At 40.9% G+C, this 15,180-nt stretch overlaps 1 protein-coding gene across 2 annotated transcripts in view; it reads left to right on the plus strand.

Moving 5' to 3' along the window:
• Positions 1 to 15,180, plus strand: part of SAP30BP (SAP30 binding protein) — a 30,945-nt gene that overhangs the window by 8,033 nt on the left and 7,732 nt on the right. For both annotated transcript variants that reach the window (XM_081899883.1, XM_081899882.1), the window contains one exon: positions 10,513 to 10,555. In XM_081899883.1, coding sequence (XP_081756009.1) covers positions 10,513 to 10,555 — 43 coding nt within the window. The remainder of the gene's footprint in view (positions 1 to 10,512; positions 10,556 to 15,180) is intronic.

A 15,180-nucleotide genomic window follows, 5' to 3' on the forward strand; every position in this document is an offset into this window, starting at 1 on the left:
ATTTCTCTCATAATTCATAAGAGTCCTGCTGAATCAGGCCAAAGGCCCATCTGGTTTCTAAATGTTCTCACAGTGGCCAAATGCCTATGACAAAATGCTATGATACGCTCCCTGGTTCCCCTTTCCCTGTGGCCTTTCCTCCCCCAGAATAGCAGTGACAGTGACCTGTGGATGAATGCAAACTAGGATTCAAAGGTCAGGAAGGTGGGTAGCATTAAAAGGCAAGTTCCAGACTTATTTTACCCCTCAAAAAAATCCTTCTATGTTTCCTTAGCTCTGGAAATCTTTGTATCAAGGAAGTAAAGTATTTTCCATGAGCTTGAATAGATGGTGTGCACGCTCCATATAACAATAGGGAGTTTTGATATCTTTGAAAGAAAAGCTGTATTTTGCTACTAGTGTGCCCTGGGATAATTAAGAAACTTGCATACAGTTACTTATTTTGTATACTTCTTTTGGTCATAGGAAGGGGAAATGAGCTTTGTCGAGTTCTGAAGCCCCCCTAGAAGAAACACTTTCCCTGTGGCATTTAAGACTTTCCTCATAATTTCAAGTTTGCTTTTACAGCCATAAAGACTATATATTTGTTCATGAAGGTTTGTTTGACCCCCCCTTAATAAGTATTATCATTTATTTAAAGTATTAAATGAACTGCGCCAATGCAACACTTCCCTGGGTGTAATCCAGTTGTTGCTTTGTGCTCACAAGAGGGGTTTTAATCCAGCTGAGGCTTCAACTAGTGGAAGAGAAAAGGAGTTAATATTTTGACTGTTCACCCTGCAACTCTTTGTGCTACCTTCCATTCTGTTCTGGAGGGTCTACCACCCGGAGCTGATTTTCAGTGGGTTCTGGGAAGTGGAATCTTCATGAGTATAAGGGCAGCAATTTGTTTCCACCTCTCCTTTTTAAAGAGATTGTCCCAGTTAGACTTCTAAAAGAATTCCAGTCACTGAATGCATTGAATAAAAAAATCTAAAAGGGTAACAGCAGAATATGCACCTTAAAGTGTGTGTCTTGCAGAGGACTCTCCTCAAGGATTCTGTTTCTAAGTTTGAATATAGGTAAACTACAAGAGGTAACAAGTGAGACCATTCCTTCTGCTTAAGTCATCCAGGTAATGTTCACAGAGGAATAATTAACTTTGCCCATGATTACTAATCTGACTTATGCTGATATGAGCAAGTTAATACACAGTGCCCTGCCCTTTTCAAGTGAGCCTTTGACACTTGCTTATGTGCTTTAAAACACTTAAAATCCTTTGAGGAGCTCCTTCTCTTTATGCCCCTTTCCAGATTTGGTTAGAATGCTGCCATGTTAGAGTTCTAAATTTAAAGTGTTGAATTTGCAATACTTTTTCCTGAACATTACTTCCAGTGATACTCTAAGAAGCCATGTTGACTTCTCACTGTAACTTTGGTATTTGGCTTTAGCTCTGGTGGGAGTTCAGTGTAAGATGTGAAAGATCAGGTTGTAGCGATACCCTCTCTCCCCTTTACCCCCATTCCCAATGGCATGCTGCTTTTGTATAGTACAGTCATGACCTTTGACAAAAAGGCAAGTAGTTTGAACTGTCTCTTGCCCTTTGGAAAGAGCGAAGATTCTCTAGAATCCTTTATTCTGTTGTCGGATCCTGTGCCAAGGACTAAAGTCTGCAAATAATGGATCATAAATTGCCACCCCTGGTCTTTAACAGGAAGAGGTATTCAGATGGTTACTTAAAATGCCAAGAGGAATGAGGGGCACAGTGTGAGTCATGCACTGTCTATTGTGAGTCAAGGTTAGAAAACCACTGATAGGCTATAGGGATCACCAACTGCCAGTCTCTGAGTCAAATTATCCTACCAGCTACCAATCCAGATGCAAGAGGGGTATAGGTGGAAATAGGAGATGTACTAGTAGAACTTTCTAGCAGGTCATTTCTGGGAGTAGGGGTACCACCTTGGCACAACCATTTGCTTCTCAAAGTAACCCTCTTAGCAAAAACTAGTTGGTGTCTGGTCTAGAAAGTAACATATGGTTGTCCCTCATGCATCTAAGCCTAACGTAGTGGGTTTGATGGTTAATCCAAACAGGAGCCAAAAAAAAAAAAAAGGAAACCCAGAACAAAGTCTCTGTCTCCTTCATTACTTCTTTCTGCCCAGTTATTTATACTATAAAAGTGAATGAGGGAATGAAACTTCCTAGGACCTTTGTAGAACAGCTTTGGTTAGCTGTTTGGAAGATGAGACATGTCCATTACGTGTCTGCTTGTTCTTCCCACAGCAGGAGTGCAAGCTGCAACAAACCCCTGACTCCCTCAAGTGTTGAATACCACAGATTGTTGACATGGGTGTGGTGTGGCTTTCAAATGGGAGGGAAGGGTATTTTAGATTGTGTTAGCTGCCAGGGGAAAAAAACTACCCTTCCCAAATGCCCCTTGCTGAGAGACCTGATGACTTGAGCTAGATGGGCACTGTTCTTTCATTGCTATTTCGTGACTGTTGACATTCTTGCATTAAAAAACAAACCAAAAACCATTTTGTATATTAAGCATGTCAAAACCTATCTTAGGACCCAAGTTAAAAGTGAACACTGCATCTAGTCAGTTTCCGCATCTCACGTCATCAAAAAAGTTACCTCTCTGCAGGAAATGGCTGTTCCCAGGGCAAATTGAGACTTGTCAGACCATGAGTGTGTTCATCCACATGCCACTAAGCAAAAGTACCATAGAGGTGAGTGCCTCTTGTGAGAAAAGGTCTTGGGATGAATTCAGTTGCTTTTTAATCCAAAGAGGCTCTCTAGTGCATGGGTAGGCAAACTAAGGCCCAGGGGCCAGATCCGGCCTAACCGGCTTCTAAATCCGGCCCACAGATAGTCCGGGAAACAGCATGTTTTTACATGAGTAGAATGTGTCCTTTTATTTAAAATGCATCTCTGGGTTATTTGTGGGGTCTGCCTGGTGTTTTTCATGAGTAGAATGTGTGCTTTTATTTAAAATGCATCTCTGGGTTATTTGTGGGGCATAGGAATTTGTTCATTTCCCCCCACCAAAATATAGTCTGGCTCCCCACAAGGTCTGAGGGACAGTAGACCGATCCCCTGCTGAAAACGTTTGCTGACCCCTGCTCTAATGCTTCCTAAGGAAAGGTGTTTTTCCCTTTCTGTTTAAGCCAGCCACTATTAGCTGTTCAAATACTGCACATTACTAGTGAGTGGGATTTCTGTTGAGGTATGGAGAGCATGCTGCATGAAGCATTAATAGCAACTAGCTGAAAATTGAGAAACCCTGGGGAACTGTAGTGTTGGCACCCTGCCTGAGCAAGACAGTAAAAACCTACAATTCTTAATTACGAATGTTCCTAAACATACTTAACAAAATTCAATTGTAGCATACCATTTTCTGACTAAGAGCCAGAAAGTATCTCATAGAATCTTAAAGTTGGAAGGGATCTTGAGGATCATGTAGTCCAGCCCCCTGCACTATAGGAATGTGCAGCTAGCTGGTCCCTTACAGGGAACAAACCTGCAACCTTGGTATTGTTAGCACCACACTCTAACCAACTGAGGTATCTAAACAGTGGGACGGCAAATAAACTCTTCCTTTGTCTAGATGTTGAACAAGACAAACAAATCAAGCAGGGTACAGGGAGGGGATGTTGTTGGTAATTGTATAGTAGAAACTTCATATGCAACTTATTTAGAAAATCTTTATAAAATGTTCATTGGTGGGACGGAAATGATGAGCCACAATTTCTGTAGCTGCTTTCAGCTCTGAAGCTCAACAACTTTGGGGTAAACTTCAATCCTAAAAAAAGCTAGTAGTTGATGACAGGTGAGTGGACCTGACATTCAGTGTTAGGGTATTTAAGGACTCCCGTGTGTTTAAAAACACTTTCATGATTCAGTTGACTTCTGGTTGTTTGGTTGGGTGCCTGCCATACTAGTTCAGTGGATTTATACAGTGTTAATATAGCTTAAAGATAAAAGGCAAAATTAAAGACATCTGCTTTCTGTTATGTTAAGATCGAAAAGATTACAATCTGAGGAGTTGACTCTTCATATATTGATGTTCCTTCCTGTTTGCAGCTGGGATAATATTTTTTTTGTTCTCGCCTCCGCAAAATAAATATAGTTGTCATGCAGGAATCTGGAAAAGGGGTTTATTTACAGAGGTATACATGAATTTCTCCCTTTACCTTTAGCAGAATCCACAATGTAACCTGCTCAGCTTCCTAATATTTTCCCCCAGAAAAAAAATAGTTTCTCATCTTAAGTTTGGCATTTGTCCTACGGGCTTGTCACAAAGCTGGCAAACAGGATACATCCATGGGAAGTGTGGTTTGTTTTGGGCCTTCTCCCAGTATTTTTCCTCCCACCCTCATTGTTGGACAGGAAAAGTTCCTGCTTTTACTCTCCCACAGCTCCATGCAGAGTGAAATTGACACAATGTATTGAAGTTAATGTATGCCATATAATTTTCAATAGATGAAAATAGTTTGTCATGCAATTCTCACCTTGCATGTTTGTTTCCTGAATTCTGGTGGATTTCTAGATTGGGTTGGGGGTTCTTGCCCTTCCTCTGAAGTAAGAATCTGTTATTAAATTGTATATATGTAAAGCAATTTACATATACATTAAAGCCAAGAAGTCTGACAGGTTGAGAACATTAGCTGTTTACAGACCTTTATATATGTTCCTCATCTTGTATAGGTGTTGCCTTTTAATCAATCAAGTTCTGAATATGTAGGTTATACTTTTTAACATTTTTTATTATCGCTAGCATATCTTCCTTTTTAATAGAAAATTTGCTGGATAGTCTGAAGAACATCTCCTGGTGACTTAGCAAAGAACTATGTAAGCGACAGATATTGCCATTATCATATCTAGAACTCCTGTCCTATTTCTTCTGTTCATGTGGGAAAGTACAGAAAGCTGTACAACTCCCTATGGGCCACAATTGATAGGTTGGTGAGACCACCCACTAGTCAATCACTTGTCATAATTTCAGGTGATAGATATCTGTCCATGTTCCAAAGCAGTTGCTGTAACTACTGATCCTTTGAAGACATGTTTTCAGCGCCAATCAGCTAATTGGTGCTTGGAGCTTGCCTTTGAAGGAGTTCACTGTAACAATCAACCAGCTGATTGTTGGTTATAGGGAGCCCTTCTGCAGAGAAAGCTGTTTAAATCCCAAACACCGGAGGATGTGGCTTTGAGTCCAAGCCTCTTCCTTCAGCCTTCTCAACTTCATAAATATAGCTAGCTTAAAAATGAAAAAAACTAAGTGTTTCAGAATTGATAGTATTAATATGTTGTGATAGCTTGAATTAATAGCTTAGTTACAGATTTGGTTCCTTTGTCTAGAATTACTGTTATGGACTACCATGCAAATGTCCTGTACACATGCTCTATAACTTGAACTTGCAGGCAATATTTAACTTACTGGGAATCATTTAAAAGTTGTGATAGCTCATGATTGCAAAGAGAAACTTAAACTGCCATTCTGTGACAAGTGGCATTTTTCAGTAACTTCAATATCCTAAAGATGAGATAGTCAAGGCTGACTATGAAGAAGGCAATGATCCAGGTTGCACATAACACCAGGTCATGTTTTCGTGCAAGAGCTGGAACGAGTCCAAGCATTGCTGCAGGCTCCCACCCTCCTCTCCTCCTGTACTCCTGCATGCAATATTTGGCTTCACTTTCCATGAATCTTGGCTTGTCCTTGACTACAAAGCAGAGTGGTTTAAAACAAATCCAGGTTAGTTTTGAAATAAACCAGATTCATAATCCATAGTTTGAAGTTGCCTCTTTGCTTCATATATTGGGACAAGCCAGGAAGTTAAACAAAATAATACAAGAGGTGAGGCAGATGGAGGATAGGATTGGGACTTTGGTCATAATAGTGCTAAACCATGATTTAGTGTTAATGTGAACCAGACCATTATTGAGCTGCTTGTGTTTTGGGGAAGGTTTTTTGGTTGCTTTCCAGTAGCAAACATATAGTAGGAGCACACAACTTCAAACTTGATCCGTTTGACCTAAGGCTTGCAATGAGTCACCACTACCAATATCCTAGAAATCTTGGGTAGCATGTACAGCCTGTACTTACCTGTTTCTGTAAGGTCCTGTCATCTAAAGTGCAAAGCAGCTTTTATTGATTGCTCTGGCCTTGCTGTCATGCCATATCAGTTATCAGATAGGACAGAAGTGCTATGATTGACCTTGGTTTACAAAAGTGCAAAAGGTTGGCTGTTCTTACTGTCTGTTTGGGATATTTTCCTGATGATGCAAGGTAGCCAGCGGCCGAATAACCTAGCCTTTATTTGCAAACTGATTTGGTTAGAGTGGTTGACAGCACAGCTTGTTTAGAAAAAGTATACGTTTAACTTGACCTGTTCTCCCATCAGACACCCACAACATTCCAGAGCTCAAGGTTACGATAACAAAAGATTGTCTTGTTCTGTACTGCTCCTGAGTGAGATCCAAAGATGATTGATGACATCCTAACATTTGCACGACCTTTCATTATGTTGAGGGTGTTCACATATGGCTGTGGGTTCCATTTGTGTCCCTAGGTTTGTGATACCTCTATCTCAGAGAAATTTGGAAATTTGAAAGTAGTAATTTAAAAACCTTCCTCTTCTGATATTCACTGTAGTCATTTTAATGACATTCTCAGTCCTACTCTGCACTAATACCCTCTCATATTTTGTACCTCTGAATAAAGCAGCACTTTCCCTTTTTATATGACAGATCAACCTTTATACTGAAAAATCTGAGCCAAGTCTGGGGGAAGTGCTGTTTAAGTATTTCACATTATAATATCTGCACCTTGTGAAGTCCATAGAATTATAGACCTGTAGAGTTGGAGAGGGACCACAAGGGTCATCTAGTCCAACCCTCTGCAATGCAGAAATCTGCTGTCCAATGTAGGGTTTGAACCCACAACCCTGAGATTAAGACTCTCATACTCTACCGACAGAGCTATCCCATGATTCATAGGATCATTCATCTCTGCTACTGCCACACACTCACTATGTACAATAGCCTTTATTATTCCATGTATTACATAATTTTTGATAGTCTTATTTGGCCCAGGGATACAGGTTTCATGAGGCTTGAAACCTAGGAGACTTAGCTGCTAGAGCCATGTGTGAAAAAGAAGGAAAAACACTCTTGCCTTGATGAAGGCACCACTTGATTCTGCTGCAAGTGCTTCTGAGTTGGACAATATATTGCAACGGTCTAGATTTGACTGTCCACTCATTTAAGAGAGAAGCAGTGTACAGCTCTGGTCCACACATCTCAAGAAGGCTATTGTAGAACTGAAAGAAATGCAGGAAACAGCAACCAAAGTGACTAGGGTCCTGGAACAACTTCTCTGTGAAGAAAAGTTTGGAGCTTTTAAATTCATTGGGAGGGGTGAATAAGGGGGAGCATAATAGAGGTGCTCATTTGCTTAATAGTGGGAGATTCAGGAAGTAACGCTTCACACAGCATATAGCTAAACTATGGCATTTACCTCTGCAAAATTTTGCAATGGCCACCAACTTAGGTGGCATTAAAAATGGATTTGACAGATTCATGGAGCATATGGGTATCTAGCTGCTTGTTTTGATGGTTAAATACTACCTCCAGGACAAGAGACACCATGGCTCTGATTTACTGTGATTTACTTAATGTTCTAAAATGATTCCATGTAGTAATGAGAGGCATGAAAACAGCATTGAGCTAGTTCAGTCATGAAGCACTGGGCACACCTCACTCTGCAGTAAGCAGGATTCATATCCTCTGGGCAAAATGAGCACTTGATGGTTGATTACTCAGCAGGGCCTGTTTACTTCATTGTGACGAGTGCCTCCGATATACCCCAAGGCCGTGAAGTCTACAGCTGCGCACAAACCATACATTCAAAGCACATGACTTCCCCAAAGAATCCTGGGAACTGTAGTTTAAGGGTGCTGCAAATTGTAGCCCTCTGAGGGGTGAACTACAGCTTCTAGGATTCTCATAATGTGCCATTCATTGGTGAAAGTCTTCCTTTAAAACAAGGATTTTGAAGACTTTGTAGGCACTTATGAACTATAATTGGTCTACTGGAAAATCATATAACTTTCCAAAATCACACACACAGATATTTATGTAGCTCTGATTTTCTAATACTGCATAGTTCTCTGTTTGGACATTTGATACTTTCCTATAGTTTCAGTGCTTCAAATTGAAGCCAAAAGAAGAGTGCAGGCAGGACACAAGTTTCCATTTTTCCATCAGAAATATTAACTTAAAGTGTATATGTACTAAAAATAGTTCTGTGTGTTAATGAACTAAAATCTTGCCATTAATAAATTAAAACACCTTTACTCATGTTGCAGCCCTATTTCAAAGACAGCCTGGAGATGTCAGATGGCTCTCTGACATGCAGTTCCCCCCCTAGCTTGATCACCTCTATAAAGTTCAACATCATTATGAATCCATCTCTTCCATCATATATTCATTTCCTTTACTTGGATATAAATGTCATGGAGTATAAGGCTATCCATGCCTACCAGCTACAACGGTTATGTTTACCTCCACTCTCCTAGGCAGTTGCCGCTCAACAAAAGTGCAGAGAGTACTGTTGCGCTCAGGTTCTGCTCTTGGACTTCCCACAGGCATCTGGTTGGTTGTTGTAAGAACAGGGATGCTGAACTAGATGCAGCACAGGCCTGATCCAGCAGGCTCCTCTTAGGTTCTGGATTTAAACAAATCTTTTGGCGAAAGCACTTCTAATTATTCATCAGTTCATTGTGCATAAGTTTCCACATGGCAGACTATTTTGAAGAATGCCTTCTCAGCCTTAGGAAGAAATAGCAGCCCAGTTCACTGCACTTTTGCAAACAAAAAAACAAACAAAAAAAGCTAGACTTGAGAGTTTTATGACCTTAGCATTCTTGTAGCTACATAGTGTTCTTTAGCAAAGGGGCTGTAAAAACCCCTTCACTGTTGCTAGTGATACAAAAAAACAAAACACCAACTCATAATCCCCTAGGGCCAGCCTAGGAACACTATGGGCATTTAGAAATGTGTACATTGCCATCTTGGATTTGGCAGAGCAGATTTCTAAACTAGCTAACTGAACCTTGGCTTCCCATTACTTTTGCCCACCTAAAATTGAAAAGGGAACTATAGCGGCACAGCTGCATTGCTAGCCAACAAGCAGGCAGCATTTGTCTACTTGAATGAATAGCATCAGTGTTTAAGGACCTGTGGGCATTCAGGCAGAGTCTTGGCAAATTACGAAAGACTTGCTCGATGAAGAGAGGATGGAGCTCCCAATGTCTGCTTCTTTTTGTCTAAGGTTAATTTAATAGGAACTTGTGCTTCTTGATGCTTGCCCTTTCTCTTTGTTTGCCTTGTATCCCTCATCCTGACGCTTCTGGCTTCTCATAATCTGCCCTGACTTAATTTCTCAGGAGTATCCTGGGTATAAAACCTTCCCTTTCAAGACCTCCTTGGTCTGCCACTCTATGTAAATGTGAAGGTGCAGTTCTTGTGGGTGTCCCTTTGACTGTATTAAAGGAGCTAAGTTATTTGATCTTGAAACCTACCTTTTCCTCTTAGTACACTTCCAGATTCACTGTTTTGACTAATTAGTGTTTTACCAACAAGAATATGCACATAAAGTATCCAATCAAGTTTTCCCACTGGCAGTGATACCTCTGTGGATGCAACCACACTTCTGTCCTTTCTGCATGCCCCCACAATCTAATAATTCTGTCACTATTTTGGATAGAAACGGAAGACATCCATTATTTCAATAATGGAAGATTTGGGTGAGGGCAGCCACTTACTTGAGAATATACATTGTATTAACTTCAGCCATGTTTCTGACAATATAGTGACATGAGGGCTCTAACCACAGTTGTCTTGGAGTAAAAATAGTTCTCTGGAATCATAAGTATTGATTGCTGTGAGAGGTACAGTTGCTAGATATTGGGTTGGTACATACATAATAAGCCAAAATACTTTGAAAGTGAAATGAAACATTAGTGAAGGTGCTTCTTCCGTCCCTCAAGAGAGTAGAGGGGGAGCATGCAGGTCCAAGGCAGGCTGGCTCTGGCTCATGGACATAGCATTAAAACATGGTTTTACAGTGTGTGTGAACCAGCCCAATGTGCCTTCTTATGTGATCCAATTTGAAACTGAGTTATAGCATATTTGCAATTCAGTCGAAATATATAGTGCTCTTCTCAAAGTTTTTCAGATGTGACACATGCATACTATAAAAGTCTTCGTATAATGTAAGTATTTAAAGCATGTTCACAGCCGTGGTGGGGAGCTTGTAACTTTTGAAATGTGCCTGGACTCTAATTCCCATCGGTCCCTGTCAAAATGGTCAGTGGTCAGGGATGATGGGAGAACTTTGTAAATCAGTAACATCTGAAGAGCCACTGGTTCCCCACCTGTAATTTGCAGGGTAGGATTGGCTAGTACATACCTGTTTTAAAGGGCTTATTGTACTTACAACTTTTGCTTTTCTCTCTTGTTTAGGACTTTTCAGAACTGGAGAAGAGAGATCCCCAAGAACTAGTTGGTGAGTATGGACAAGCTCTAGCATGCCTGTTCTCGTCAATGTTTCCTTGCCTTTCCTGCTCTTGGTTGGCATATGATACAGTATTGGGGATATGCTGGATTTTTGGGAGGTTGCCAGAAGTTACCATTTTGAAAAGAGCAGAAACATTTATGGAAAACTTCCATTGCAGTCATTGCTTTCCAGTCTGCTGCTGCTTAGGTTTTGGAGCAGGGGAAAGAGGGAAGGCACCATCACCCCCGTTGTCAGGCCAAGGGACCTTTGCTTTGGTATGCATGTCCCTTGGAAAGTGCTGCAGCTAAAAGGGAAGGCTTCAGCTTTTGTATGCAGATCCTCTGTACTGCAATACTTTACTTAAGTGCAAAGCAGTTTCACATTCTTTGAAAATTTGTTAAAGGAGGCTCATTTCCCAAGGGGTGAAAATGTTTGTAAAAACTTCCCTGCCACTTCATTTATGCTTAGCACTCTATAGTACAGTCGTACCTTGGTTCTCGAACACCTTGGTACTTGGTTGTTTTGGCTCCCAAACGCCGTAAACCCGGAAGTGAGTGTTCCGGTTTGCAAACGTTTTTTGGAAGCTGAACGTCCGACATGGCTTCCGCAGCTTCCAATTGAGTGCAGGAAGCTCCTGCAGCCAATCGGAAGCAGCACCTTGGTTTTCAAACCGTTTTGGACTCCCAGAATGGATTAAGTTCAACAACCAAGGTACAACTGTATAGGCACATATTGAATTGGTCACATCTGTTAACATTTTATTCCCATTCATAGGAATTGCTACCTGTATAAACTGTGGTTCTGATACTAGTGGCTGCATCTTGCTTCTTTGAAGAATTTTCTGATTGAGCAACTAAATGTACCTTAGAGCAGGGACTCCCAAACTCTGATGTGCAAGATTCAGGTGTCCCATAGCATGTCAGTAAAATGCAATTAAAAATCATACAGCACTTAGGACAGCACATTCCAATTGCTACAACTAGCAGAAAAATCGTTAGGTGGTTGCCCACGACCCCCAGCAATTTTCAAGTAGTCAGGTGTCTTAGAGCATTATGTCTCAGTGTCTTAGAGTTACAGCATCACGTGGTTCATTCTTCACACTACACACGGGTCCTGCTTTACTAATGTTCACTATGTGAAAATTCACTTATCCAAATATGAGGAATTAGTACCCAAACCATGCTATACACTCCAGAGATTCAGATATCTGAACAAATAACATTTTTTTTACTTCTTTGTTTGCCTTTTGCTGGTTGGCTAAAGAATGGAGGGGGAGTGATAAGATTTTTCGGGGGGGGGTTGACTTTTGGGTGTCAAAAATCCTGGTTCGGGAACAGATTACAAATTTTGCCATAGGAATCAATGGAAATTGTTGGTTCATTATGCAAATGCTCACTTAACAAGTGATTCCCAGGGAATTCATTGTATTTGGTAAGCGGGACCTGTGCATATATGCAAAATTGTATAGCCGTTTTTCAGTGTATATGAAAATGTACGCAGTACTCTAGAGCTTGTATACAAGAGTTGCAAATGTATCAGATTAGAAAAGATCAGAATGTGCTGATCTTGTTCTGCATTCTTGAGCCCACAAACAGAAGTCAGTAACTGTAGTGGCCTTTCAAAATTGGATGACTCAGTGGCATATTGATGCCTCATATACTTCCCTACAGTTCTATTGTTAGTTGCCAGGAAATAACGAACACCCTCTCTCCCAGGCATGAAGTTATAGCTGGCCCATCCCATTTGAGACTGAAGAGGATTTAAGTAAATAAATGATGCTTCCTTTTGGGTTAGCATTGTGGGGAATGTCTCAGGGTGATTTTGCACACTTGGCTGCAGTTCACCAGCTGGCTGTAAATGTGTAAAATAATTTAAAAGCACTATTTATTTGTAGAATTTATTATTCAATGCAAGATCAACTGCAGAATGTGTTATTTAATGAAGAACAAAATTGACCATCTCTCTATACCAGTGTTTCTCAACATTGAGTCGCCAGGTGTTGTTGGACTACAACTCCCATCATCCCTGAGCTCTGGCCTTACTAGCTGGGGTGATGGGAGTTGTAGTTCAACAACATCTGGGTACCCAAGGTTGAGAAAGGCTGCTCTATACAGATACCCTATAGAAGATTTAGAACTACATAAGTGGTGAACCTGCAGTAAAATGTGATGCAGTGCTTCTCTTCAAGATAATCATCCTTTATTTCCCATCCTTCAGTTTCCCCACTCCCAATGGTCAGCATTCCATACCCACTGAGCAGACTCAGTCCTTACTGCATTGTTGGTGGGATCAGTCCATCTCTGCTTAGAGTTTATTCTAAAAATACTTAAGCAAACCTTGGGGTTCCCCCAGCCTGCTGTTACCTCCCCTTTATGGGTAGGAGATGCTGCTTAGTCTACTGGCAACTAATTATAACCAATTAATAAAAGCATGCTAGTATTAATCTAGTTTCACTTTAATCCATATAATACTACAGTGGCACCTTGGTTTTCAAATGTCTCCATTGACGAACATTTCAGTTTTCAATCACCGTAAACCTGGAAGTAAATGCTTCAGTTTTCGAACACTTTTCGGAAGTTGAAAATGCCACGTGGCTTCCGTATTGAGGCTTCCGTATTGAGTTTCCGGTTATCAAACGTTTCAGAACTCGAACGATCTTCCGGAATGGATTACGTTCAAAAACCGAGGTGTTCATGATCTAAAATAGCCCTTAGAGTGGGGTGAATTACTGGTAATAGTAGGTAAGCTTATGGCTGTCTTAATTCCAAACCTTTGGCCTGGCTAATAAAACTAGCTTTGTTCAGTTCCTCTTGTAGCCTGTTGGCAAAAGCATAAACTTTAAAGGAGTTTCCCAATATTGTTGTGGAGACTTCTTCCATTATTCTTTCCTTCAGAAATCCATTGGGATAAAAAACGTAATTGAGAAGCATAATGATAGAATTAGATGAGCTAATTCCTTCCTTATTTCTTACTACATATCTTTGTCTTGTTTTGGTATGCTGGAGGTACTAGCTAAAATTTGTAGACCTTGTTCGGATCCTTTGCAGGCTAGAATCAAGCAAGGAACTACTGCATTTGTCCTTAAGACCAGCCAGCAGCTTAAATTGCTGCAGCACCTTAGCTGGAGTCAGTCATGTCTTTGGGGATTTTCATCCATATTCATGGCATGTCAAATAGCCAACTGTGGACAGTTGTACAATCCCAGTTCTGTGTTTTGGTTTTCACAACCATGGGCTAGGGACACATATGGTGTCAAAAGCCTCCCTGCTACACATTTAGACATGTAATGGATTTGGGTAGCCAAGTGGCCACTAGGACACTTTAAATGTGATCATATGGGAACGATTCCCCATGGTGGGTAATTGTTTGTATCAACCCCAATGCAAAGCTTCTGGTCTTCACAGCATGCATGGTTTGGCTTTCAAGAGGCATTAAAGGCTGTATTTTGAGGAAGGATTTTAAAGGCACAAGCATTCCAAGAAAATGTTCGTGTTTTTTGAGGCAGCAAAGAGGAACTGTAAATCTTTTTGAATTGAGAGAAAAGCCTGGCCCTGTTGATGGACAGGGAAGTAAGACAATAAAAGTTTTTGGCTGGTCATCAGATGAAAGAACCGGAAGGTGATGTAGTACTATAGAAACCCTTGAAGTGGCCAGTAGATTACTATGAAAGGAGAAGGATGCCTGTCTGATTTGTGGGTAAAAAGCCAACTGGGCAGATCTGGTACCTTATATATATATGGCTTGTATTCTAGCAATACAATTCCAGTTGTAGTTTTAGCCCCAGCTTATTGGTATATGTTCCCTGTGGCTTCCACTGCCTTAGCCAAGCCCTTAGTCAAACCATAGCTTCAAGGTATGAATAATTATTTACTTCGCAAGCCAGAGGTTGGGTGTGCCTATAATGGTGAATCATGCTGATATTCAGCTTCCTGCATTCCCCTTGCAGTATGCCTTAGGCTGGAAGCCAGCGGGCGCACACACCCAGTCAAACGGTACAACCAATGTCAGGTCACCACACCTGACTGGCACAAAAGTGGATTTGATCTTTGGGGGAAATGACAGGGTGTAGAATGCACGAAATGTCTGAAAGTGCGCTCTGGCAACATCTATTCATTTCCATTTATTGCGGAATTAAGGTGAAGGAAGCAGGTGTTATACACCCCAATGTTGTGCATTTCACACTGTTTAAATTGCGTAACAAAATTTATTCCTGAGACTACCTCCTTGATTTCAGTACATTGATAAACAATTGGTTCTTGGTTATCTTTCTGTGTCACTCAGGAGATTGTATAGGGGCTCCCTTGGGACACTTTTTATGGCTACTTGTTAACTTTTGTTGCTGTTATCATAAGAAGCGCCTGACGCACATGTCTATCGCCATTTCCTCTTGGGTGCAGATTGGCATGCAGAGAGAAGGTGGCACATAATCTTACAACAGAAAAGAGCGAGGCTGAGAATGGGGAGGGGGATAGTGAAAAGTGCACAAGACTGAATTCTGAAACAAACCTTCAGCCATATAAAAAGCTAAGTCTCAAGAGAATCCTTCTTGATTCCCTTACACACTGAGCTCTGGAGTAGTCAATCATAGGAGAGTGACCAATATTCAGGTGTTAAAATATTAAACTATACACTAC

This window comes from Podarcis melisellensis (genome assembly GCF_964234715.1).
Source record: "Podarcis melisellensis genome assembly, chromosome: 2".
Lineage (NCBI taxonomy): Eukaryota > Metazoa > Chordata > Lepidosauria > Squamata > Lacertidae > Podarcis > Podarcis melisellensis.